At 40.0% G+C, this 25,904-nt stretch overlaps 1 protein-coding gene and 1 long non-coding RNA gene across 3 annotated transcripts in view; one reads left to right on the top strand and one right to left on the bottom strand.

The window, feature by feature from the left end:
- Positions 1-8,160, bottom strand: part of LOC121043366 (uncharacterized) — a 13,213-nt gene extending 5,053 nt beyond the window's left edge. Inside the window, exons 1-2 of one of the 2 annotated variants that reach the window (XR_005796814.1) lie at positions 8,151-8,160; positions 3,063-3,078 (exon numbers count right to left, since the gene is read on the bottom strand). This is a non-coding gene — a long non-coding RNA (uncharacterized LOC121043366). Of the gene's footprint in view, positions 1-249; positions 255-3,062; positions 3,079-8,150 lie in introns of those variants that run through there. The other variant, XR_005796815.1, reaches the window with a different exon arrangement.
- Positions 8,161-8,942: 782 nt separating this feature from the next.
- On the top strand, positions 8,943-14,641 carry LOC121043907 (oocyte-secreted protein 2). The gene is made up of 3 exons (XM_040495892.1): positions 8,943-9,187; positions 13,431-13,609; positions 14,525-14,641. Exons 1-3 carry the CDS (start codon positions 9,112-9,114, stop codon positions 14,639-14,641), a joined length of 372 nt encoding a protein of 123 aa, XP_040351826.1. The 5' UTR covers positions 8,943-9,111.
- Positions 14,642-25,904: the final 11,263 nt, after the last annotated feature.

The raw sequence follows: 25,904 nt of genomic DNA, 5'->3' as shown, positions 1-25,904 counted from the left end.
ATGTAATATATATAAACTATTGTACATGCCTAATATTCATGGGGACTGGCAGTTAATGCACGATATACATAGTATGTCTTATGTAATATGGGTGTATAGTACTATTGTGGGGAATATGAATTGATAATTAATAGGCCAGTTTTACATTATATGTCTGTGTTGTGGCAATAGGGGGTTTTCACTTGTTTTTTTTTTTTTTTTTTTGTGGAAAATAAAGACATACTGGGCAAGCACAGTTGAGATCATGACCTGAGCTGAAATCTAAAGTCAGTCGCTTAACTGACTGAATCACCCAGGTGCTCCTGGAAAGCATGTTTTTAAAACTAGGGAACGGCAGATGAAAAAGTTCTAGATATTTACTGTAAAACATTGTGCTTATAGTTAACCATCCTGAACTGTACACTTAAAAATTTGTTTGAAAGGTAAAAATAAAATAAAAGATGGAAAAATGTAAGGAAGTGCAAACTTAAAGAAATTATGGGCTGGCAATTGATCAAATATAGTCAAAGAATTCTCAGAGAATATGTAGAAAGATTATTGTACCAAATATCAAGACAAAACATAAATTGATTATCATCAAGACAGTGTGATATTGGTGCAGGAATAGATAAGGAAACCAATGGAAAACTACAAAACACGGCTGAAAGAAATTAAAGACCAAATAAATGTAAAGACATCCTGTGTTCATGGATTGGAAAACTTCTGTAATTGACATGACAGTACTCCCCCCAAAGCAATCTACAGGTTGAATAAATCCCTATCAAAATTTCAGTGGCATTTTTAAAAACAGAAATGGAAAAACTGATCTTAAAACTCATGGAAATCCAAAATAGCCAAAGCTATCTTGAAGAAGGATAAAGTTGGACGATTCACACGTCTCAACTTCAAAACATACTCCAAAGGTAGAGCAATCAAAACTATGTTATGGGCATAAAGAGAAACATATAGACTAGAGAATCCACCACTAAAACCACACATCTATGATCAATTGATTTGCAACAAGGATGTCAAGACCATTCCATGGAGAAAGAATAATCTCTCAACAAAAAACAAGGGCAAAATTTTGGAGCTCTCCACTCAGGTGTTCCCTGCGTCTACCGTATCATTCTCTCTGGGCTGCATTCAGAGTAGGAGGCTGTGGGTTTCATGCAAAGAAATTTGGCTTACAAATGCAGTGAGAGGCTTATAAATGCAATGAGATGTCTTGAAGTTTTTTGAGGAGAACAGGACCACAATCTGATCTTTTCTAGTGGAAATAACTCTCATTGGAGTATATGATGGGAGGAATGAGAATAGGCTAAGACTAGAAAAGCAGGCAGTGAGTTATCACAATGGTCCAGATGGGGGAAAAAATGCTTCTAACTAGGACAATGACAATAGTTGTATACATTTAGCTAAAATTTGTTGAGGGCATACGATGTGCAGATACTGAGCATAACCTTATACAGTCCTCACATGAACCCTCAGAGCTACATCCGATTATTGTCACCATTTTACAGATGAGGGACTCAGAGCTTGGAGTTAAGTACCCAGCCTAAGATTATAGAGCTGGCCAGGGGTAGACTCAGAATTCAGACCCCAGTCTGATGCTCTTATCCATTCACTGTGCCATTTTGCTTCTCAAAATTTACAATGTATGCATATCACTTGGTGATAGTGTTAAAATATCCCTGGGTGGTATTTTAACACATATCATTTGCGGATAGTGTTAAGATTCAGATTCTTTTTTTCCCCAAGTTTTTATTTGTTTGTTTGTTTGTTTATTTTTGAGAGAGAGAGAGAGAGAGAGAGAGAGAGAGAGAGAGAGAATTCTAAGCAGGCTCCGCGCCATCTGCACAAAGTCTGATGTGGGGCTCAAACTCACAAACTGTGAGATCATGACCTGAACTGAAACCAAGAGTCGGATGCTTAATCGACTGAGCCACCCAGGCACTCCTTTTCCCCCTGCAAGTTTTAAAAGAGAAGGATTTTTTTTCAGCTGTATTGAAGTATAATTCACAAATAGAAATTGTATATTTTATCTACTGTAAGGCTCTCAAGCCCAAATATTAATTTAAGCAATAGACACCCTAAAATAAATTCCTGTTAATTTTAAAGAACATAAAATCAAATAAAAATATTTTATAGAAAGGACGTAACCTTGAGGTTTCTGATGATGAAAGGTGTACAGTTTTGCTTGTCCTTTGTTATATTAATTCATAATCCTGGAGATTCCTATAGCTAAATTTGACAATGCTCGCCAACAATTATCCTGCATTTGGAAGCTGAGGCAATCTATGTGACATACTATATAATTTCTAAAGGTAACTTATTAAACTTTTACTTTTGAGATGGAGCTTTTTGAAGGTTGGTTTTTTGCCAAAATATGGAACCAGATCACATTATTATCCCTATCCACAATCCCTTTGTCTCAAGATTTTGCACTAGGTTTCATTGGACAAAAATGTTCTAAAAACACCTTTTTTCAGCACCCCAAGGATGTACACATTCATAAGAAGATGCCTTTTGGTGGAGAAAAATTTAATCAGAAAGTAGTGTTTTTCCAAACTTAGATCATACCATGGCTGTGTGAATTTGTTTACCTGAATCAGAATCTCCTGCAGTAGGTTACAAGTACAGATTCACATGTCTTGTCCCAGGTTTACCGAATCTGAGTCATTGGCTGGGAGGCAGGGCAACTGGCTTGTTTTCGTGAGAACCCAGAGTAAATGAAAAGCACAATATTTTCAGTGAATTCATAAGTGTTTCTCCTGAATCTTCTGTATCATCCAGTTGGATCCCTCAAAGCATCTGAAAAGCCCCGCTTTAATAGTCCAACAGATGCATATCAAATATTAGGTAAGACATAATTTCAGACACATCCATGTGTTTGGGGAAGACACAACTGGTATCTGGGGGTATAGTGTAGAGCCATTTCTCACATTCTCCTTCCTGAATTTCTTATTTATAATTATAATAACTTCAGACATAAGAAGAAAAAGCCAACTGTGTTAAGGGCTTCTTGGTTCTTTCCAGAATGCTAGATCATCACCCACAGCTGAGGAGACAAGAGATTTCCAAACATCTGAAGAGTCTCACCTCCTCGATTTCCTTTTTCCCGAGGTACCTTGGTTTGAGATCTGAAGCAAGGAAGATTTCTGATGTGGTAGGAGGGTTCCTCTTGCTTTTTTGTGTTGATTGATGGTCTTAATGATTGTGAGAAAGAAGGAACTCTAGAGGGTGATAATCACCTGGTATGAAAATTCATAAATGAAAACCTCTCTAAAATGGCGTTGGGAGCTTCAGCAACGGAAGGTCTCACGAAGGCTTCACGCCCTACCACTCCTTGTCAAGTGCATATTGAACAGGAAGAAAGGGGCCTCCTTGCAACCTTCAAGGGAAATGACTTGAGCTGCTGCCCATTACTATCGCAGCAGCAGGCGGAGTGACGTTTCTGTTAAACCCCAGCAACAGCCCAGCCAATGAGACAGTCACAGCTCAGCCAATGAAAACTCACATAGTTCCAACTCCTAGGTTGTTACTTCAATGGACTTTTTTGTCTATAACAGCCGTCCCAACTGCCCCTTTTCCTCTATAAAAGAGCGTTCCTCTCCTTCGTTCTCCAGACTTGGCTATGGTTTTGCTATAGCTTTCTTGTCCTGAATTGCAATTCTCTGCTATTCCTGAATTAATCCATCTTTTGCTGATCAAATAACTGGCAGTTTTATTTTTTAAGGTTAACATCGGTGATCAATAACCTGCTAACAGCTAATGAATGTCAGGTTCATCCTTGGTCGTTCCTCTGTGTTTTCTATTTATTCTATCCATCCTTGTCATGCCCCTGTGTAGCGATACCCCAGCAGACTCTAAGCCAAAGGTGGGCTATGGTCAGGCGGAGCTGAAGAAAACACCCAGAGACAGAGGCTGAGACTTAGGTTTATTGGAGGAAGTTGCTTACAGGGTATCCAGGAGCAGAGGACTCGACAAACCTGCTTCTGATCTAGGTGCAGCAAACTTTTATAGCGTAGCAACTTAGCCTTGCAACTCTCTTTAGCCTTTTCCCTCCTTGCATGGCCAGTGACCCAAGGAGGTCAAGGCCTGCCATCTGGACACTCTTCCTTACAAGGGAGACACTCTGGGTTGACCACCCCCTGGAGTCCCTGGCCTTGAGCACTGAACATGTTTTTCTGCACATTCTGCTTGATGGGAATATAGAGGGAGGACACGATCTCTGCATTCTCAAGATAGTGATTAACAGGGTCATTGGGGATGTGCTGGTACAAACCAGCCTTCCAGCACGTATCCTATCATACAACTTCTGGTTAGTTAACTCATCCTATTAATTCCCACTATGTTTCACAATCTTTTTGCTTGCTCATGTTCTTATGAATTTTGACCACTTACTTCTTTTCTTGTATTTATAGCCAAACTGAATATTCTCAAATTATATGGCCAACACACATCATAAAAAGTTATTAAATTGTATCAGAATTATCTGAAAACTTGGGTGTTAGAGCTGTATGGAATAATGGCATTAAAATTCTGACATAATGTTAGTTTAATCATTTCCCTCATGTATTCAGGCTAACTAGAATTCATTGTGAAGGGCAAAAAAGGAGATTAAGAAAAATTTATAATCTTAAAGCATTATTAACCTTAGACACCCTCTAAACACATGAGAATCAACAACAAAACAAGATAAGGATTATAATAAAAAACATACAGATCCCCTCTAAAGAATTGTTAGAGGGGCGACTGCATGGTTCAGTCAGTTAAGTGTCCAGCTTCTGGCGCAGGTCATTATCTCACAGCCCTTGGGTTCGAGCCCCGCGTGGGGCTCTGTGCTGACAGTTCAGAACCTGGAGCCTGCTTCAGATTCTGTGTCTTCCTCTCTCTCTGCCCCTCTCCCACTCATTCTCTCACTCTCTCTGTCTCTCTCTCAAAAATAAATAAACATTAAGAAAAAAGAATTGTGAGCATATGTACTAAAAAGAGGTAAATGCAAATAAATGTTAGAAGGTCAATATATTACCAAAATGTATTCTTTGGCCTAAATTTCATACTGGAATATAAAATCTGGAAGTAAAACCCCAAATTATCACAAAACATTGGGAAAATATGGTAAGGGAATACAGATTGTCTATTCATTTTTTTGTTGATGGTTGGAGTGTAACCACCACGTGATTCACCAGGGTTCTCTGCTTGGAGCCTCACCAAGTTCAATTCAAGTTGTCAGAAGGGCTGTTTCTTCTGGAGGCTTTTCGGGAGACCCTGTCTGCAGGCTGATTCGGGATGTTGGTAGCATTTGATTTCATGTAGTTGTAGGACTGAAGTCTGTTTCCTTTGCTGGCTGTCGGCTGGAGATCACTAGAAGCCTTCCAGAGTCCTTCCTTCATGGACCCTTTCCAGGACAATGATGGCAGGTGGACTTCCTCACCAACCTCTGATCTTACTGACATCCCCTTCTGAAGCAATCCCTCTTTTGCTTCCAGCCAGAAATAATTCTCCACTCTAAGGATTTATGTAATTAGACTGGGTCACTCAGAAAATCCAGGTTAATCTCCCTGTTTTAAAGTCCTTGATTTTAATTCTATCTGTAACATCCTTTCACAGTGATACCTAGATTAATGTTTGATTGAATACATTGCAAAAAAGGATTCATTTCTGCTACAGAAATGAATTAGCTATGGATAACAGAAAAATGTAAGACAACCCATTTTGACAATTTACCGATATGCAGAACAGATTTAAGAATAGCAGACTTGAGGAGCATTCTGAGTGGCTCAGTCGGTTGAGCATCCAACTCTTGTTTTCCGCTCAGGTCATGATCTCATGGTTTGTGAGTTCGAGTCCCATGTCTGGCCTGCGCTAACAGTGCAGAACCTGCTTGGGATTCTCTTTCTCCCTCTTTCTTTCTCTCTGCCCCATCCCTCTGCTCGCTCGCTCTCTCTCAAAATAAATAGTAAAAAAAACCAGACTTGAGACTGCCATACTAAGAAAGGCCTGCTTGCTAGCATCTGAGAATTTGGATTTCGGGAGAGTTCTTATGACTCTGATGACAGAGGCTCACTATGCCAAAACTTTTTTTTGCAAACACTATGCTGTATGTTAAACACTTGTTTTCCTTCGGAGAATGTGGGATTTTGGTAGGTGGTAGGCAGAGAATGTCCCCGATAAATACCCTGAACACGGAGTCTATAATGACCTTCCTTGGTAGACAACATTTTGCATGTCGCCACCCACTTATTGCTGGAGGAATTAAGCACGTCTTGTGTGCCTCCACTGGGAGAGAACCCTTGGAAGCTTCCACCTGGTTTCCTTTGTACTCTGCCCCATGCGCCTTCCCATTCACTCTGTATCCTTTGCTATAATAAATCATAGAGTGATATGACTATGTGCTGAGTCCTCCTAGCAAATGATCAAAACTGGGGATGGTTTTGGAGACCTTGACACAGAGGTAATATTGTAAACTTTAAAACAAATAAAAATAGAATAAAATGTCCAATGAATGAAATATATAGGAGCTTCTCAACTGCTAGAGAATTAACTGCACAGAAAAACAAAAGAAAAAAAAAAAAGGAAACAATTAAAGGAAACTTGGGTTTGAAAAGAAAGAGAAATCACTATAAGTAAGAACATAAAATACTATAGCGGGAATTAAAAATGATCACTAATTCTAAAAAACTTTGCACAAATAATTTAGGCACAGGGAACCATTCTTCTCAGTTACTCCCTATTAAATTGTTTCACAATTGCAGTGTTTACCAGTAGATTGTCTTTAAATGTTTATTTATTTATTTTTGAGAGAGGGGTGCATGGGTGGCTGGTTAAGCCTCCCACTCAGCTCAGGTTATGACCTCATGGTTCATAAGTTTGAGCCCTGTGTGGGGCTCTGTGCTGACAGCTCAGAGCCTGGACCCTGCTTCAGATTCTGTGTCTCCCTCTCGCTCTCTCTCTGCGCCTCCCCTGCTTGCACTCTGTCTCTGTCTCTGTCTCTGTCTCTCTCTCAAAAATAAATAAACATAAAAAAAAGGACATCCTTATTTATTTTTGAGAGAGAGAGAGAGAGGGAGAGAGAGCGTGAGCAGGGGAGGGGCAAAGAGAGAGGGAGACACAGAATTGGAAACAGGCTCCAGGCTCCGAGCCATCAGCCCAGAGCCTGACGCGAGGCTCGAACTCACGGACCGTGAGATCGTGACCTGGCTGAAGTCGGACGCTTAACCGACTGCGCCACCCAGGCGCCCCTCACTTAGTACTTTGAATATATCATCTGCCTCTTTCCTGGCCTGGAAGGCTTCCTTGGAAAAGTATATAAAACCTGAATTCACTGCACTCAGGTTTGAGGAAAATATATGTACTTTTGTACACTATGTACCTTGTTTATATATATATATGTGTGTGTGTGTATATATATATATATATGTACGCTATTAGCTTTGGCTAGACTGCTTACGTTTGTTATCCCTTTTAATAGTCACAATAAACTTACAAGGAAAATAGTATTATTACCTCCTTTTTACAGAGTATGAATATGAGCCTTAGCTTGTTTAACTAATTTTCCCAAACTTGTGTAAATTGAGAGCAGAGAAACTCTCTTAAGCAGTAGAAGCTCTTAAGCAGTAGATTCTGATGCCTTCTAGAACAATACTAGATGCTTCTACTGGAATGATTTAAAAGATAAACATATGGGATGCCTGGGTGGATTAGTCGGTTAAGCATCTGACTTCGGCTCAGGTCATGATCTCACAGCTCATGGGTTTGAACCCCGTGTCAGGCTCTGTGCTGATGGCTCAGAGCCTGGAGCCTGCTTCCGATTCTGTCTCCCTCTCTCTCTGACCCTCCCCCGTTCATGCTCTGTCTCTCTCTGTCTCAAAAATAAATAAACACTAAAAAAAATGCTTAGCTGGAACTTTCTGGTGCATGGGTGGCTCAGTCGGTTAAGCCTCCGACTTCGGCTCAGGTCATGATCTCACGGTCTGTGAGTTCGAGCCCCGCGTCGGGCTCTGTGCTGACGGCTCAGAGCCTGGAGCCTGTTTCAGATTCTGTGTCTCCCTCTCTCTCTGACCCTCCCCCGTTCATGCTCTGTCTCTCTCTGTCTCAAAAATAGATAAACATTAAAAAAAATGCTTAGCTGGAACTTTGGGGTGCATGGGTGGCTCAGTCGGTTAAACATCTGACCTCAGCTCAGGTCGTGATCTCATCGTTTGGGAGTTCAAGCCCCACATCAGGCTTGTGCTGACTGTGTGGAGCCTGCTTGGGATTCTCTCTCTCCCTCTCTCTCTGACCCTCCCTCGTTCTCTCTCTCTCTCTCTCTCTCTCAAAATAAATAAACTCTAAAAAACAAAACAAAAACAGGATGGAAAAAATTATTTTAAAAATGCTTAGCTGGAACTTCTGAGTACTAGAATGAATATATATACTTATACATAAAATTATATATATGGCACAAGGGGACAAAATATACGAATATAAATGTTTCTTTTCTAAGAAATCTCAGCATGAAAAAAACATTATTCTCCCGTGTTATAAGTAAATACTTTTAAGGCTTGACCTGGCTAAACTAACTAAAACATTAATTTATGGACAAATCAATAAAGACAGATTTTTAGATTTCCTTGATGCCAAGAAAGATGGCTTTCTAGAGGTCCCTGTCTCCTCCTGGGGATGTTTGTTTCTGGGCAAGTCACTTTATTATCCCTGCTGCTGATTCTTCCAGCCAAAGTCAGAGAAAAGAAGAAATAATCATCTTTTGATTTCAAACGTATATGACTTAGGCTGTTCCACATATTAGCTGGACACCCAAAAATCAGCTGGTGCCAATAATTTCCTACAATTTAGCATGTACTGGAAATGTCATGTGCCATGCTAGCCTCCCAGATGGTCTCAACAGGCCTCATGCAGACACCGTCTGTTATCAAATAGCACTTTTTGTGTGATATGCCTTTCGGAGAGTCAGTGTTTGGGAAATCTGGAGAGTTGCAGCTTTTAGGTGGTTGACATTGAGAGGGTGCCACATGCCCTATCTAAATCAGTAGGAAAATGAAGACAGCTGAGTGTGGGATGCCGTATAAAATCACGTAAGGCCGCACGACTTCCTGTTTCCTGAGAAGTCCTGGCTGGGGGTCTGTCCAGATGAAGGTCTCTATGGCTTTAGGAGTCTGGTCGCTCCTTGCTGCCTTGATTTGGCCTTGCACTGAGAGCATCTATGGTAGAGGCCAGTTCTAAAGAACACTTTCTTGGAGGAGTTATGGTCGCTTTCCATGCAGGAACTCTCCTCCCGAAGAGTTCAGATCTTAACAAGCAGCTGGAAGGGAAGTGCTTTCGGGCCGAGGAGACTTGAGTCAATATACTGAGGCCATCTGGAGTGGGGGACTCAGGACGTCAGGGCCCTCTGGGGTAAGGGGATGCAGGGCATTGGGGCCATCTAGGATAGAGGGGCACATGGCATTGGGGCACCTGGGGTGGGGAGCACAGGGCGTTGGGGTCATCTGGGGTGAGGAAGCAGGGCATTGAGGCCTGGCTGAGATCTATGATGCTCAGGTGCAAGGAAGATTCTAGCTACTTCAGCCAATTTGTGTGGCAGCTACATGTGTTCCTCGGGCTTTCCCTCAGATTTCTCAGATACTAGAGGCACGACTTCATAATGTCAGACTGACTAAGATTAGTATGAGAAAAACAAGTGACAACAGAAGCCTGGACTCCCTGTATGTCCATATCCACTTATCCTGTTGAATCCAACTTTAAACTGTCGCAATCTTTTTTCCTTTATGAAGGATCCTTCTGATACTCTTATCTAGGTGACAGTAGGATAATATTTCCAACCCATGGAGCGATTTGGAGGTGACAGTCACTAATGTAGAACACCTGCTTTCTCCAATGCCACTTTCCCCACAAACCATCTCCCTGAATTTTCTTACTTTCTTGATGGTTTATCTGTAAAGAGCCAGAACTTACTGGCTTACGAAGTGTTGGAATCTCTTGCTCATTACATATGAATATTTTTTCACCCTGGGAAGACTTAGGTCCTCCAAAGTGTTTAAGAATATCCTGAATGTATTCCAAGGTCTACTGCTCCCTATTACTGTTTGGGGAAGCTTTCCTCTCAAGGTTTGAACCTCTAGCCATTCTCTTCATTGTGTGATCCGACTTTCTATTATTACTTTGTAATGGGAAAGTAATGGGAAGAGGAATGGGAAAGCCCCAGTGCTTTAGGAAAGAAGATAATAAGTAGACAGCCCCTTGACACAGGACTGGCTTGCTCAGAGTCATGGTAGACTTATTTGTGAAAAGTATGAAGTGAGAAGTAATAAATATTGATGGCAGATGGTCATTTTTAAAGTCGTTTGTTTGACTATTTCTTCCAACGACTACCTGTTGTCAATTCCTAAATTGATGCAAGAGTCACCTGGGAGGTAATTTAATGAGCTTTTGCTGTGGGAAGATCATCCTCCAGCTCTTAATATTTCTACAGCTACCATAGAGGGGCAGTTTACTCAGCACATCTGTGAAGAGTACAGGGTCCAAGTCAATCAGGTGTATGCTTTGTGCTTCACGGCACAGGTAATTTAATTTTTAGATGATGTGCAGACTGCCATTATCATATGTGGCGTGTGGTATATTATTGAGATCGGTATAAATAATGGAAAACACCCATGACAGGTGATCCTAATTGCTTTAGGAAGGAAAATCTTCCTAACAATTTTCCTGACCACAGATCTGCTCACATATGCCTTCCAAAGGCAGCCTTTAAGCAAGGCTTTCGACTTGGAGCCCTTATCAATTTACTCATCACTTTATGTCCTTTCTGCAGGAGACAATAGCCACTTATGACACCTGAGTATTAGTGAGCATACTCCTATTGTTGCTTTAGTTTATTTAAACATTTTTTTCTTTAACGTTTATTTATTTTTTGAGAGACAGAGAGAGAGCATGAGCAGGGGAGGGACAGAGAGAGAGACAGAGGGAGTCACAGAATACGAAGCAGGCTCCAGGCTCTGAGCTGTCAGCACAGAGCCCAATGCGGGGCTTGAACCCATGATCTGTGAGATCAGACCTGAGCTGAAGTTGGACACTTAACCAACTGAGCCACCCAGGTACCCCAATTTTTTAAATTTTTCTTCTGCCTTTAGAGACAGGCTGGTGGGGGACAGGAGGCATTGATCGGACTTCAGCGGTGACTGAACTACTTATTTTTGGAATAAGAGGTCACTACTTTATTTACTTCCAGGTTCTGTTAGGCTCCAAAGCATGTAAGTGCTTTGGTTGTGGCTCTATTTAGAACACCTACAGCTCCCAGGAGACCTCGGGAGTATGGGAAATTTGTCTTAAATGTCATCCCAAACCACTGTAGCTTAACTTTCCAGTTACTGGCTAGCATTGCCACCTTGTGTGCACATTCACTTGAACCAGTCCAGCCCAGTCCACTAACTGGACTGAGGCTCTGAGTACACTCTGTCAAACTGCCAGAACTTTTGTTCATCCTGAGTGTGAATCTTCCCATTCGGTGGCCTTCACTGACTCGTGAATAAATTGCATTGCAGTGTTAACCAGTTTTCTCAAAATCTAATAATTGGGTAGCTATAGAATTCAAGCCCTATCCAGCCAGCTGTAAGAAGGTTACCTTCCTATAGGTTATGGCCAGTCAGACTTTCACTCTCTCCCGCCCCTTCCCTTTGTTAAACAGTAAGGGGGAGGTTCTGTAATTTCTGCTCATCTGGAAGTTCTGCGTGCAGGTGGTACTATCAACAAGGGCTACAATTCAAACTATGTATATTCAACATTCCCTGGGTTCTGTGCAGCTGTGAATATAAAGATAATTACGAAATGGAATCCAAGTTCAAAGTACTTATCCTAGCTTGGATGACAGGTTGTGTTAGAGCAACTTATATCAGCGTCGAAATAGGAAGATAAGATTTAAACCCGGTTACTTCCACTTTTGCAAAACATGAGGAGGCTGTATCTGATGAGATGTGGGGTCATGTTCTGGGTTATGAGTCTCATGCCTTAAGTGTGGGGCAGGTACTGGCTACCGAAGAATAGTCTCTGTTTGGAAAAAAAATCTTTTATAAAAAATGGTTATCTGTCATTTCAACTTTGTATCATCATTAGATATACAAGGTTTGTGTTGTGACTTGCTTCTTTCTCATAACTATTTTCAGATTGATACTTTATAATTATATTTGCCATGTTACCTAGAAGTTGATTATATAAATACATTATAATTTCTTCATTTGGCTGTTGGTCATTTGGCCTGAAGTATTTTGTTCATTTACATTTATTATTGTTGACATATACTTGCAGTTCATTTATTGCAATCATCTTATTGCTTACTTTTTTTTGTTTGTTTGTTTATTTTATTTATTTAGAGAGAGTGAGTGAGAGAGCACATGGGAGGGGCAGAGAGAAAGGGAGACAGAGAATCCCAAGCAGGCTGCGCACTGTCAGTGCAGAGCCCAATGTAGGGCTCGAACTCACAACTGTGAGATCATGACCTGAGTCAAAAGCAAGAGTTAGACACTTAACTGACTGAGCCACCCAGGATCCCCCTATGGCTTAATTTTTGTCCTTTTTGTTTGTTTGTTTGCTTTGATGTTTTGTCTCTTCCCCTAAGGCTTTTTTGCCTTCTTCTAAATTGTTTCAATTTGTTTTTCTCCATTCTCTTTTGTTCTCCACTTTGGAAGTTTTGTAACCTGTTTCATTAGTTTTTCCCCCCTACCACTAATCATGACTCTTTAAAGCCAATAAATCTGTGTTTTCTTTCTGAACATTAGTAGGATCCATGCAGTTCAACTCTGATCACCGCTCTGAGAAGCTCTGGTTACTGTCCACCTTTACTTCTTCCATGGGATAAATGAGTCCATTAGAAATAGTGATTATCCCTGACTGACTGAAGATTTCAATGTAAAGGATAAGAATAGGTTTTACATGGAAACCTTCACAGAACTGCCGTCCCAGGCAGCGGATTTTCTCTCTTCAGAGTCTTTCCTCTGTGGCTCTGACTGTCTTTGGTAGGGACTGTTCCAGATCAGGATTCTACTCTCCCACCCTTTCCCCTTCTCCCTCTCCAAAGAGCATTCCTGGGAATACATCTCTCCTCTTCGAATGCATTGCAATTTACTTCTGTGCCTTTTGTGTGGTCCCAGATACATCACCCTCTTTAGAATATAATCTCTTTTAGAGGAGGCAGGGGACTAGAAGATTATGATTTTCTTATGTGTTGATCTTCTTCCCTGTGAAATAAATGAAGCCTAGTTATTTGAGGATAATATGCAGATATTTTGGAAAAACCGGTAATGTGAAAACCCTTTATATGTTATTCTATAAGCCTTGATTACCTTTGCCGGAGAAAGACATACCTTTTATTTACCACAAAGGGCAGAGCTGAATATTCTTTGGGCTCTTCCCGGATGTATATACACATCTGACACTTTCTTATATGATTCTTTCTGTAGTGACAGTAAGTTGTTCAATGGACTGGGTGATGATCTTGGTTAGCCCATGTGGGCACAACAGCGATCTGTATATATTTGCTGATGAATTGCACCTGGGATCAGGTTGCCCTATGACTTGGATTCAGACCTCTGCATATGATTTTATATACCCTGTACATGACCGTGGGATCAAGACAAAGGTGAGTACAGTATTATTTATAAAAATAACTTCTTAAAAAAAATTTTTTTTAACATTTATTTTTGAGAGATAAAGTGCAGGCAGGGGAGGGGCAATGAGAGAGGGAGACACAGAATCCGTAGCAGGCTCCAGGCTCTGAGCTGTCATCACAGAGCCCAATGTGGAACTCGAACCTATGAACCGTGAGGTCGTGACCTAAGCCCAAGTGGGATGCTTAACCAACCAAACTACCCAGGTGCCCCTAAAAATAACTTTGAAGTAGTGTTTTAGATCTTTATACCTGGCTCTAAAATTATTGTCTTTTTTTTGTTTGTTTGTTTTAAGGATTACATTTTGCTTCTAGTTATCGTTATTTATGGGCAGATGACAACATGGTCCCTTCCTTATCATTCACTGAACATTGGGCCATCCATGTGCACAGGACCCAAGAGCACAGGTTTCCTGACTGACTGGTTAGGAAACCGATTTTAAATTGTCCTTCAGCTCCTCTTGTATTTCACCAAAGCTTAGCAGACAGTTTTAAGTTTCATTCGATGCTCCAAAGGGGAAGAGTCACAAATCCTGCGAAGGTTTATCCTATTCATTGGATCATTTGAACTGCCCTGAGGCAGTATTTTCACTGAAGAAGTATTTTCACTACAGAGAGAGACAGAGCACATGTTGGGGGAGGGGCAGAGAGAGGAGACACAGAATCCGAAGCAGGCTCCGGGCTCTGAGCCATCAGCACAGAGCCTGACGCAGGGCTCGAACCCACGAGCTGTGAGATCATGACCTGAGCCGCCTGAGCCGAAGTCTGACGCTCAACCGACTGAGCCACCCAGGCGCCCCTAGGCATAAATCTTAAACAAAATACAAACGTATGTATGCCTCCCCTGTTACGAGAATTACCTTCTGCTTAAATATTGTGCTCCTCTAGGTTGTTTCGGAGGATACCCTCCTTTTTCAAACAGAGATGTTCTTTAACCCTAGGATTGTGCATTGTGAGAGCCAGAAAATCCCTTTGGAATGTTCTGCCTCTAGGTCAGTCCAATAGACCAGACTCCTTTGGAAAGCATCCATCTTACCTTTACCAAATCAGATGCTTCTGCAAAGCATAGACTTTAGATTTGACTCACCCGTAAGCATATTTCCAAACAAGCATGAAATTGACATTTATCATAATATGGAGTATTTTTATTTTTTAATGTAATATTTATTTTAGAATCAAAACATATGCAATCTAGTGTAACTAGGTTATTTTACGGTAACTGAACTGCAAAGCAGAATCATTAGATACCCAGTCGCCTTAATAAGTGGAAGAGTCAAACCTGATGCTATTTTTTAATGTCTTCTCCTTTATAATTCCCTAATACATCTCATGGCTTAATTCCATGTGAATACAGTGACTGACTAAAAAGAGAAAACTAGTCCTTCATTTTAATACTAACTCATGGAAATGCATGAAAGGAAAGGTTTATCAGCCTAATCATTAGATGCACTTTGCTTGCAGTTTTGTGGAACTGAGATGCTGAATCCCAAAGGGACCCCACATAAACTTTGAGACCAAGTGGAATGGTGAATACTGAAACACTTTACCATGTCATTGTAATATTCACATTGAGTTTTACGAGTTACAAATCTTGGAAAAGATTTCATCCTTGTTTGATATATGGAAATAGTTGACATAAAAAAAGAAGGTAGAGCTCAGAGCAAGTGTATAGTATCTTATAACATTATCAGAATCCTTTTTGTGGGGGGGGGAATTTTTTTTTTAATTTTTTAATGTTTCATTTTTTGTTTGTTTTTGAGAGACAGACAGAGTGCAAGTCGGGGAGGGGCAGAGATAGAGGGAGACACAGAATCCGAAGCAAGATCCAGGCTCTGAGCTGTCAGCACAGAGTCTGATGCAGGGCTCAAACCCACGAACAATGAGATCATGACCTGAGCTGAAGTCTGGTGCTTAACCGACTGCCACCCAGGTGCCCGAGAATTGGTATTTTTTATTGTGGTAAAATATACATAAGATAAAATTTGTAACCATTTTTTATAAATTTTATTTTTTAAAATTTGCATCCAAATTAGCATAGAAAATTTATAACCATTTTTAAGTGTACATTACATACATTCTTATTGTTAAATACTTTGATCTTCTTTTAACTTATTTTCATAAGGCAAATAGAAGGCTGAGGAATTTAGCAATACTCTGGGGAGTAGCTGACACTAACACTGGATTCTGTAGACACACACACACACACACACACACACACACACACACACATTTTCATTCCTATATATTAGCCGATGCTTCCAGTAATATAAAACACTCTGAAATAATGCCCTGGAGCTATTGCCTCTCTCTAGGCCACCAGATTAATTATGATGACTACAGCATTTCTACTTCGATAGTAATTTTGATGTTGTTTGCAGCTTATCTTCCTTAGAAAAAAAATGAAAACAAGGCCAACAGATATATGATTAGGTTACTGGTGCATAAATGTTACTGCTGCACACGCACGCGCGCGCGCACACACACACACACACACACACATATCCTTTACTACCACTGCATGGGGTCAGATTAATCTTTTGACAGCTTTTACTTACTGTTTTTAGGAATCCACTTGTCTCAATCCACTGGGCACTTTGGTACTTTACTGAAGCAAGCATTACAAATCATCAGTTATGCAGAAGGTCTATGACGATTGTACCAATTTTACAGATGAGAAAAGAAACATAGGTTAAATCATTTGCCAGCTTCTCTTAAAATTGGTGATCTTTTCCTAGTCTTAGAGGCAAAGCTTTCAGCTTCTCACAATTGGGTATTGTGTTCATTATGGGCTTGTCTGATACAGGCTTTACTATGTGAAGGGGAAATCCTTCTGTACCTAATCAGTTGACAGTTTTAATCATGAAAAGATGTTAAATTTTGTCAAACATCACCACTTCTATTCATAATATTGGAAATCCTAGCCAGAAAAGTTAGGCAAGAAAAAAAAAAAGCATCCGAATTGGAAAGGAAGAAGTCAAATTATTTGTTTGCAGATGACCTAATCTAATATATGTATAAAACCAAAAAAGACTCCACCGGAAAACTGCTAGAGTAATAAGCAAATTCAGTAGAATTGCAGGATAAAAAAAAAATCAACATGCAGAAACGAGTTGCATTTCTACACACAAACAAGGAACTGTATGAAAAAAAAATCTAAAAAATCCCATGTATAATATCAAAATTAACAAAACACGTATGAATACATTTAACCAAGGAGGTAAAAGATCTGCACACTGAAAAGTATAAAACCTTGATGAAAAGAATTGGAGAAAACACCAAATAATATCCTGAGTCAATGAGCTAGAAGAATTCTGTCAAGATATCGAACTCCCAAAAATGATCTACAGATTCAATGTAATCCCTATCAAAATTCCAGTGACATTTTTCACAGAAGTTAAAAAAAATCCTAAAATTCATATGGAACTAAAAAGACTGAATAGTTTAAGAAATCTTAAGAGCAAAGCTGGAGGCATCACACTTCCTGATTTTGAATTACATTACAAAGCTATAATAATCCAAACAGTACAGTACTGGCATAAAAACAGATATATAGAACAATGGAATGGTATAGAGAGCCCAGATATAAACCCTCACCTATATAATCAACTAATCTTCAATGAAGATGCTTATTAGAAGGTGGAGGAGGGTCAGTAAAGTATCCTCCAGCCTGTGAGAGCACTTCAAGACCAAAAAATGAAGGAAGCCAGTCTATGCTATTTACATAGAGTTTTAGTCAGGGTTACTTACCGACAGGGAGGATGGCGGCAGGCAGGTGGTTATCCAGATAGTACACAGCTATTCTCCACCCCCATTCTCTGCTGCTATTCTCTGCCGAGGCCAGACCAAGCTTTTATGGAAAGAGGGACAAAGTGGTGAGGTGACAGGATAGTTACCTAAAGTGAGACTTTCTGTATACGAGTCCTCTCTACTAGTTACCTAAAGTGGAGTCTTCTGGATGTCACTTTAGGGACCATCAAAACAAGCCTTCTTGCATTCCAGTCTAGGCACACATTAACCTTCTCTCCATGTGGAACACATAGCCCCAATGGAGGTAATTGCTCAGGCATGAACAAGATGGAAGAACAAAGATGGAGTCAGTGATGGCGGCACTCCTACATTGCCAAAAATACACAATGGGGGGAGTATAGTCCCTTCAATAAATGGCTTTGGGAAAACTAGATTTGCACACACACACACACACACACACACACACACACACACACAGAAATTGGATTCTTATCTTACAGCCAAAAACTAACACAAAATGGATTAAAGACATTAAAAACTTGAGGCTGTAAAACTCCTAGAAGAAAACATAGGAGGAAAACTTCATGACATTGGTCTTGGCAATGAATTGGACACAACACCAAATGCACAGGCAACAAAAGCAAGAACAAGTAGATTACCTCAAACTAAAAATTTTCTGTACAGCAAAAGAAACAAAATAAAAGGCAACCTATGGAATGGGAGAAAATATTTGCAAAGCATACATCTAACAAGGGATTACTAACCAAAATATATAAGGAACTCCTACAACTCAATGGCAAGAAAACAACCAGATTAAAAATTGGGCAAAGGACCTGAACAGACATTTCTCAAAATAAGACATACAAAGGGCTAACAGGTATGTGGGAAGGTGCTCAACATCACTGATCATAAGGGAAATGCAACTCCAGACCCTGAGATATCACCTCACATCTGTTAGGCTATTATCAAAAAATCAAAAAATAACAAGTGTTAGCTAGAGTGTGGAGAAAAAGAGACCCTTATGCACTGCTGCTGGAAGTGTTACATTGGTACAGCTGCTATGGAAAACAATATGGAGCTTCCTCAAAAAAATTAGAAATGGGTCTCCCACGTGATCCTGCACTCCCATGTCTGGGCATATATCCAAAGGAAGTGAAATCAGCATCTCAAAGACATATCTGCACCCCCATGTCCACTGCAGCACTATTCACAACAGCCAAGATATGTAAACAAGCTAAACATCCATTGAGGGATAACTGGATAAAAATGTGTGTGTTATACATGACATATTATGCATATATTATGAATATAGATATTAGCCATGAAAAGAAGGAAATCTTGCCATTTGTGACAACATGGATGAACCTGAAGGGCATTATGGTGAGAATATCAGACAAAGAAAGACAAGTATTGCATGATTTCACTCACATGTGAAATCTAAAATAACGTAACTCATAGAAACAGAAACAGTGGGGAAGAAGTGGGAAGATGTTGGTCAAAGGATATGAATTTTCAGTTGTAAGATGAAGAAGTTCTGGAAACAATATACAGCATGGTGACCGTAGTAAATATGTATGGTGTACTTGAAATCATCTAAGAGAGTAGATATTAAGAATTCTCATCACAGGGGTGCCTGAATGAGTTAGTCAGTTAAGGGTCCAACTCTTGCTTTTGGCCCAGGTCATGATCTCACGGTTCGTGCGTTTGAGCCCCACGTTGGGCTCTGTGCTGACAGTGGGGGGCCTGCTTGGGATTCTCTCTCTCCCTCTCTTTCTCTCTCTGCCCACCCCCCCTGCTTACTCTCTCTCTCAAAATAAATAAATTAAAAAAAGTATTCTCACAAAAAAAGGTAACTATGTGTGTTGATGGATTTAATATAAAAATTAGCCTGATTGTCAAGCTATTTCATAATATATATGTATTTCAAAACATCACATTGGATACTTTAAATATACACATCTTTTTATTGGCTAATTATACCTCAAAAAGGCTGGAAAAAATAAAATATAAAATTAGAAAAATAAAAAAAAACAATAAAAACAAAAAGTAGGTGATTTGGATCTCGGTCTGTCTGCCATTAACCACTACCCCGTGCTGCCTCAAATAGTTTTATTTTATTTTATTATTTATTTAATATAATTTATTGTCACATTAGCTTACATACAACACCCAATGCTCATACCAACAAGTGCCCGCCTCAATGCCCACTCAAATCATTTTAAATTGCTGACTTTTAGTTCTCTAGAAAACTACTAAAGTGGTTACACAGCCCTCAGTAAAACTAAAAGAGTTCATACCTATGAACAGAGAGGGCCCTTTCCTCATCTGGAAATAAGAATATTTTATACTAACAGATTTGGGATGATATAGAGGATGAATAATTGCTTGGGGCAAAAGAAATTATTGGGTGTGAGGCAACAAGTTTTTAAAGTATTTTTGTGCTACAAGATGAAGGTGATGATGTGGCTGGATTTTAGAAGGGCCTCCAGTCCTGCCACTTGATTCCCCAGGCAGTGTCAGAAAGGGGAAGCCATCTTTCTTCAATTCACACAAACATTTAACGATGAGGCCAGAACAAATTCAGTTCCAATCTTCCCTTCACAAACTCTCCCATCATCTTTAATGATCGTGAATTTAATGGCTTGTATTGTATTGTATTGTATTGTATTTTTAAGTTTATTTATTTTGAGAGAGAGAGAGAGAGAGAGAGAGAGAGAGAGAGCGCGCGCAAGTGGGGTCAGGACAGAGGAGAGAGAATCCCAAGCAGGCTCTGTGCTGTCAGTACAAAGCCCAATGTGGGGCTCAAACTCACAAACTATGAGATCATGGCCTAAGCCGAAATCAAAAGTCAGATGCTTAACCTACTGAGCCACCCAGGCACCTCTGGTTGTTTCTATTTTATATGTAGTATCTATATTATTTAAAAACTTTTGAAAGTAATTTTGACATATAAAACCATCCATTTCATGTGGTTCTATTAGAGCTCATTTCAGATTCTCCCTCTTCCTTCCAAATAAAACAGGGAACATTAGATATTTAAGAGTAAAACAAGTCAGATATAAATCAAATCGTATATAAATCAAATCATATATAAATCCACTACCCTTAAGGCTTTGTTAACATTTAATTATATACATCCTAGCTTCACTTCTACAAAAAGTAAATAAAATATCCATTAATTGTGAGAATTATACTGTGCTTTGTGCATTGTCTTTAATGATTTTATTATTCAGTCATTTACCAAAATAAGAAACAGATACCCATGTCCACAGAAATATATTATCATGGGGAATCTGTCTGGGCTACCAGCAGGAACATGTACTATTTGTTGTTGTTGTTGTTGTTGTTTGTTTTGTTTTGTTTTGATCTTAGTAAAGTGATAAGTCACTGCAGGCATTGTAAGCAGGGAAGTGATGTAATCTGATTTATATTTGAAAATCAGCGGTACCTCAGTGGCTGAGTTGGTTGAGCAACTGACTTGTTTTGGGTCATGATTTCATGGTTCATGAGCTTGAGCCCCACATTGGGCTCTCTGCCGTCAGTACAAAGCTCGCTTCAAATCCTCAGCCCCTCTCTTTCTGCCCCTCCCCCACTTGCCCTCTCTCAAAACTAATTATTAAAAATCAATCTTATTACCCTATGAACAATGGATAAGAGCAGTAGCTTAGAGGCATTGTAAGAATTTTATAAATAATTAACGCAAGTGATGATGTTATGCCTTTGTGGCAGTAGAAATGGAAAATATATGGACTAATTTTCTATGTGTTTTGGAAATAGAAAAAAGAATTTCCAAATGGATTTAAAGTAGGTTTGGAAATAAAATGAAGCATGACAACTAGATGTCTTGCTCAGGCAATTGTACAGATAGTAATAATATATACTAATAGTGGGGAGACTGAAGAACGGAAGGACATTTTTCCCATTTGCTGAGATGTCAAGGTAACCATTAACTGGATTAGTTGAAGACCACCTTGAATGCCATTTGAGAAAATAAAGCAACGGGTAGAATATGATTGTGGGATCTCTTTTCTTAACCGAATTCCATCAAATGCCATTTAATTTTCTTCTTTCATTGTGCGCAAAATATATAAGAGCTTATTAAATCAAGTCTGTATTTCTAGAATTAATTTAAAAATATATGAACAAGTCCTTTGTTCCACCCTGCCCCCGCCACTGCTTTATGGATTTTTGTTGTTGTTGTTTGCTTATGTAATCTTGTGTGCTTCTTTTTTTTTTAAGTTATGTAAGGAAAATCATCAACCCCAGACTATTCTTGAATAATAGTTGAGAGTAACTTGACTGTTGTTGAACAGTTCGAATCTAGGAGTCAATGAATTCAGATTTAAGGTCTTACACTGCCGGTTGTACAAAACAGTATAAGCTTGTTTCTCCGCCGCACCAGATAGTATTGATTAGGTTCTGTTACAAGAATCTGACCTTAAATGTCAGTGGCTGAAATGAGCAAAAGTTTATTTCTCACTCAGGTGAACTCCACTGTGAGTCTTAAGACCCTCCCCCACCCAGGCATCAGGAGCCCAACATTTCAGTCTGTATCTATTTTATGACCTCACCCTATGTACAGATGCTTTCACCATCATTCAGGCAGGCGAATGTGTATAAAATCTACTGTTGGTTTCTCAATTTGGGCAATATATCACAGGAGCTGGTGGGTTGAAAAGTCGAACATGCAAAGATTGCACAGTCTCAAAATAATTCTTTTGGTTAAGGTGTCCCTTAAATAATTGCCAGTCCTTTTTGGAAATCAAAAAATGGAAATAAAATCACAAGAATGTCTCTGTTGTTAAATGTTCCTCTTGTAAATTTGTAGCAGGTAGCCTGCCCTGAGTCTCCATAGCAATGTAAGGTTTTGTGTATATGTTCATTCTCTGCTTCAGAACATTTACAAAACCAATATAATAATAGGTACTTTGTTTTTCAGTTCGGCCCCAGGCAAAGCTGGACTTAGCATGATTACAACTTATCAAAGAGTTAGTATTGATTAGCTCATATGCTTAAAAACTGCCGATTTCCCTTTTGCAAATGTATTCCTGCTTTCCTTGGGAAGTGCCAAGGGACAGGTGAGAGTAAGGCTTCTTTTTCTTAAGAAGTAGGTTTTAGTGACATGATTGAGTTCCAGATCAATTGTAGATAAAAAGAAAAAAGTTCAACATGCCAAGAATTAGTAGATGTGTAGCTGTTTTAGCTTGATTACAGTAGTGTTTACGCTTCTATGAACGTTAGCTAAATGTAGAAGACTATACACCTGAAAAAGGAGGAAATTTACTGTATATAAATTACAGTTCAATGAACCTGACATAGAAAATATGCTAGCCTGACTACAAGGCACAATACCTCCATCCCATATGAACCCAACTGCATGGAGATACTTTTAATGTATATCAGTTAGACTTTTTGATTGGAATTTATTGTTTTATTAGAAAATGAAAATTGTTCAGGGTGCCTGGGTGGCTGAGTTGGTTAAGTGTCTGACTCTTGGTTTTGGCTCTGGTCATGATCTCACAGCTAGTGAGTTCGAGCCCCACCTCGGACTCTGTGCTGACACTGTGGAGTCTGCTTGGGATTTTCTCTCTCTCTCTCTCTCTCTCTCTCTCTCTCTTTCTCTCTCTCTGACCCTCCCCTTCTCTCTCTCTCTCTCTCTCTCTCAAAATAAACAAATAAACTAAAAAAAAAAAAGAATTAAAATTGTTGTATGAAATACACACTCTTAAAAGAAAAAGTATTGAGAAGGCCAATAGGGATTTTAGTGGAAAGATGGAAAGGAGATGGAAACATGAAGTGGGGGGAGAGCAGTACAGATCTAAAGACATTTGGACTGAGGCACCCAACATCTTACACTTGAGTAGTTCAATCACAGCCCATCTAGGGATGGACCCAGGTAAGCTCTTGATCACAGCTTGCAGGGAGTTCCCCAAATAGCCCATTAAAAGGCCCCCAAACTACCCAGTAAAAATCTGCAGGCTGACTCTGAGGAGGCAAGAGTAACTTGATGGCTTACTCAGAGAATGACTTACCAAGAAGCCACTGGAAGATGCTCAGAAGGTCTACTTGGCCAATAAGTTGGGGCAGATCCATCAGGGTGGGATCCCTGTAGATATGCTTCACTTGGGGCTTGCTGCCAACTCTTTTGCTCTTTCCTGAGGAGCCCCATAGCCACTTACAAACCAGAAGTCTAATACCATGGTGGGCTGAGAGGCAGAGTGGTAGCATAGAGCCTACAACATGTCTGGCAATAGGAATAATCCAAGAGAATCGAGTGGAATCTGTGCCCTAAGTAAGGTGTAGGATATTTAGCAGATCAGAATACAGGATGCCTAGTTAAACTTGGATTTCTGGTAACATTATTATTGTTATAATTGTATTCCATGCAATACTTGAGACTTTATCTAAATAATCAAATATCATATGGAACATAGTTATATATATTTTTAAATTGTTGTTTTCCTGAAATTAAAATTTAACTGGGACTTTTGAATTTTATCTGGAAACTCTGGTCCCAAGGAATCCAGCCAGAGCAAAGCAGTGTTCTAGCAGTGTGAGTGAGTGATCACTACTCTGTTGGTTCTTATTTCTCTATTAGCTCTGGAGTTTATTTCCTATGAGTTGTCAACAGAATAATCTGACTAGAACAGCATAGGGTCTATTTCCTTCAGAAACAGCTTTTGACCCTAAAATACCTTTTCAGTCTTCTCCAAAGAAGAAAAGCAGTAGACACTAAGGAATTCTAATGTTTATACACAACACAGAACCCTCCGACTTGTAGAGAGTGCAGGATCACTCTTTATTTATGGGGAGACCTTTTGAATATCAATATTTTTCATAGTTCAGGATCACTCTTTATTTATGGGGAGACCTTTTAAAATATCACTATTTTTCATTCTATTTCATTCAATGTGATCTTTTGATTTGGGGCTACTACGTTGGAAGAGTAGAAGAAATACAGGCTCTATAATCAAAATGATTGTGTTTTCATGTGACCCCTTTGCTAGCACTACATCTTGCCAAATTCGTATCCTGATTAGAAATAGAAGTGGGTGCCTATGCATCTTCCAATTAGTCCTGAATATTGATTGAACATGTGTCTGCTGATGTAATAGGCTGGACCAAAGGCCTGTAGTCACTCACTTATGGGCCCTACCCAGGCCAGAAGCTCCTTCTTCTGCTACTTTTTTCCCACATTAGAGGTTCATGTCTAAGACCCAGGATCTTGTTCCAGACAAGGCCAGCAGCTGGTATGCCTTCCTGCATCTCAGTGTCCCCACTGCCCATGAAGACAGGGCTGGTTTCCAATGGGCGTGGTTTCTATGCAGAGACTGCTATGGACTTGGCTTTGTGCAGTAGGCCTTCCTGCCCTTTCTCTTGTTCCTGGGATAAAGTCCCCACATGAAGTGCTTCATCTTCCACCCGTAGCATTCTTCAGACAAGACTATCCCTTCTGTTGCAGGACTAGGGGTTCTTGCTCACAAGGTTTTATGCAAAGCCCCTGGTCTGGGCAGGGATTCACTGTGGCTTATATGAGGCTCCTAAACATGGATCTTCTCCTCAATGCCCCCCTCACTGGTGTCTCCTAGGGTCCCCTCTCTCATCAACTGGCATGGAAATTAGACCTTTACTCTTCCTTGGGGCCTGAAAGATAGAGATCTGGGCTCCTTCTGACTAGGCTGCTCCCTCCAGCTTCCACATGGGCATCTGACACTTGAGAAGCAGCTCTGCTCCCACCAGGCACCTGCCAGTGCTAATTCAGTGAGACCACTTTGAGCCTTCAGTCAGCAGCATGCGGATCTTTAAGACTGTCCTGCACATTGATTACACAAAATTCTTTTTTTTTTCTTAATTTGGAAACTTTTTAAAAAATGTATTTATTTAAGTTCAAGTTATTTAATATACAGTGTAGTGTTGGTTTCAGGAGTAGAACCTGGTGATTCGTCACTTACACTTAACACCCAGTGCTCATCACAGGTGCCCTCCTTAATGCCCATCACCCATCTAGCCCATCCCTCTACCCACCTAACTTTCAGCAACCCTCAGTTTGTTCTCTGTATTTAAGATTTTCCTGGGGCGCCTGGGTGGCGCAGTCGGTTGAGCGTCCGACTTCAGCCAGGTCATGATCTCGCGGTCCGTGAGTTCGAGCCCCGCGTCGGGCTCTGGGCTGATGGCTCAGAGCCTGGAGCCTGTTTCCGATTCTGTGTCTCCCTCTCTCTCTGCCCCTCCCCTGTTCATGCTCTGTCTCTCTCTGTCCCAAAAATAAATAAACGTTGAAAAAAAAAATTAAAAAAATTAAAAAAAAAAGATTTTCTTATGGTTTGCCTCCCTCTCTGTTTTTATCTTATTTTTCCTTCCCCTCCCCTATGTTCATCTGTTGTTTCTTAAATTCCACATGAGTGAAATCATATGATATTTGTCTTTCTCTGCCTGACTTATTTTGCTTAGCATAATACACTCTAGTTCCATCCACGTTGTTGCAAATGGCAAGATTTCATTCTCTTTGCTGACTAGTATTTGA

The sequence above is a fragment of the Herpailurus yagouaroundi genome, unplaced genomic scaffold (genome assembly GCF_014898765.1).
Source record: "Herpailurus yagouaroundi ecotype Mexico unplaced genomic scaffold, PumYag 187, whole genome shotgun sequence".
NCBI lineage: Eukaryota > Metazoa > Chordata > Mammalia > Carnivora > Felidae > Herpailurus > Herpailurus yagouaroundi.
This window is presented reverse-complemented; position numbering and strand designations above follow the sequence as displayed.

Excerpts from the sequence above, each read along its gene's own strand:
- LOC121043907 (XM_040495892.1), top strand. The coding sequence starts at position 9,112 with ATGAAGGTCTCTATGGCTTTAGGAGTCTGGTCGCTCCTTGCTGCCTTG. Across the intron at positions 9,188-13,430 it reads TTGCACTGAGAGCATCTATG|TGACAGTAAGTTGTTCAATG; the intron begins GTAGAGGCCAGT and ends TTCTTTCTGTAG. Across the intron at positions 13,610-14,524 it reads ACCGTGGGATCAAGACAAAG|GTTGTTTCGGAGGATACCCT; the intron begins GTGAGTACAGTA and ends GTGCTCCTCTAG.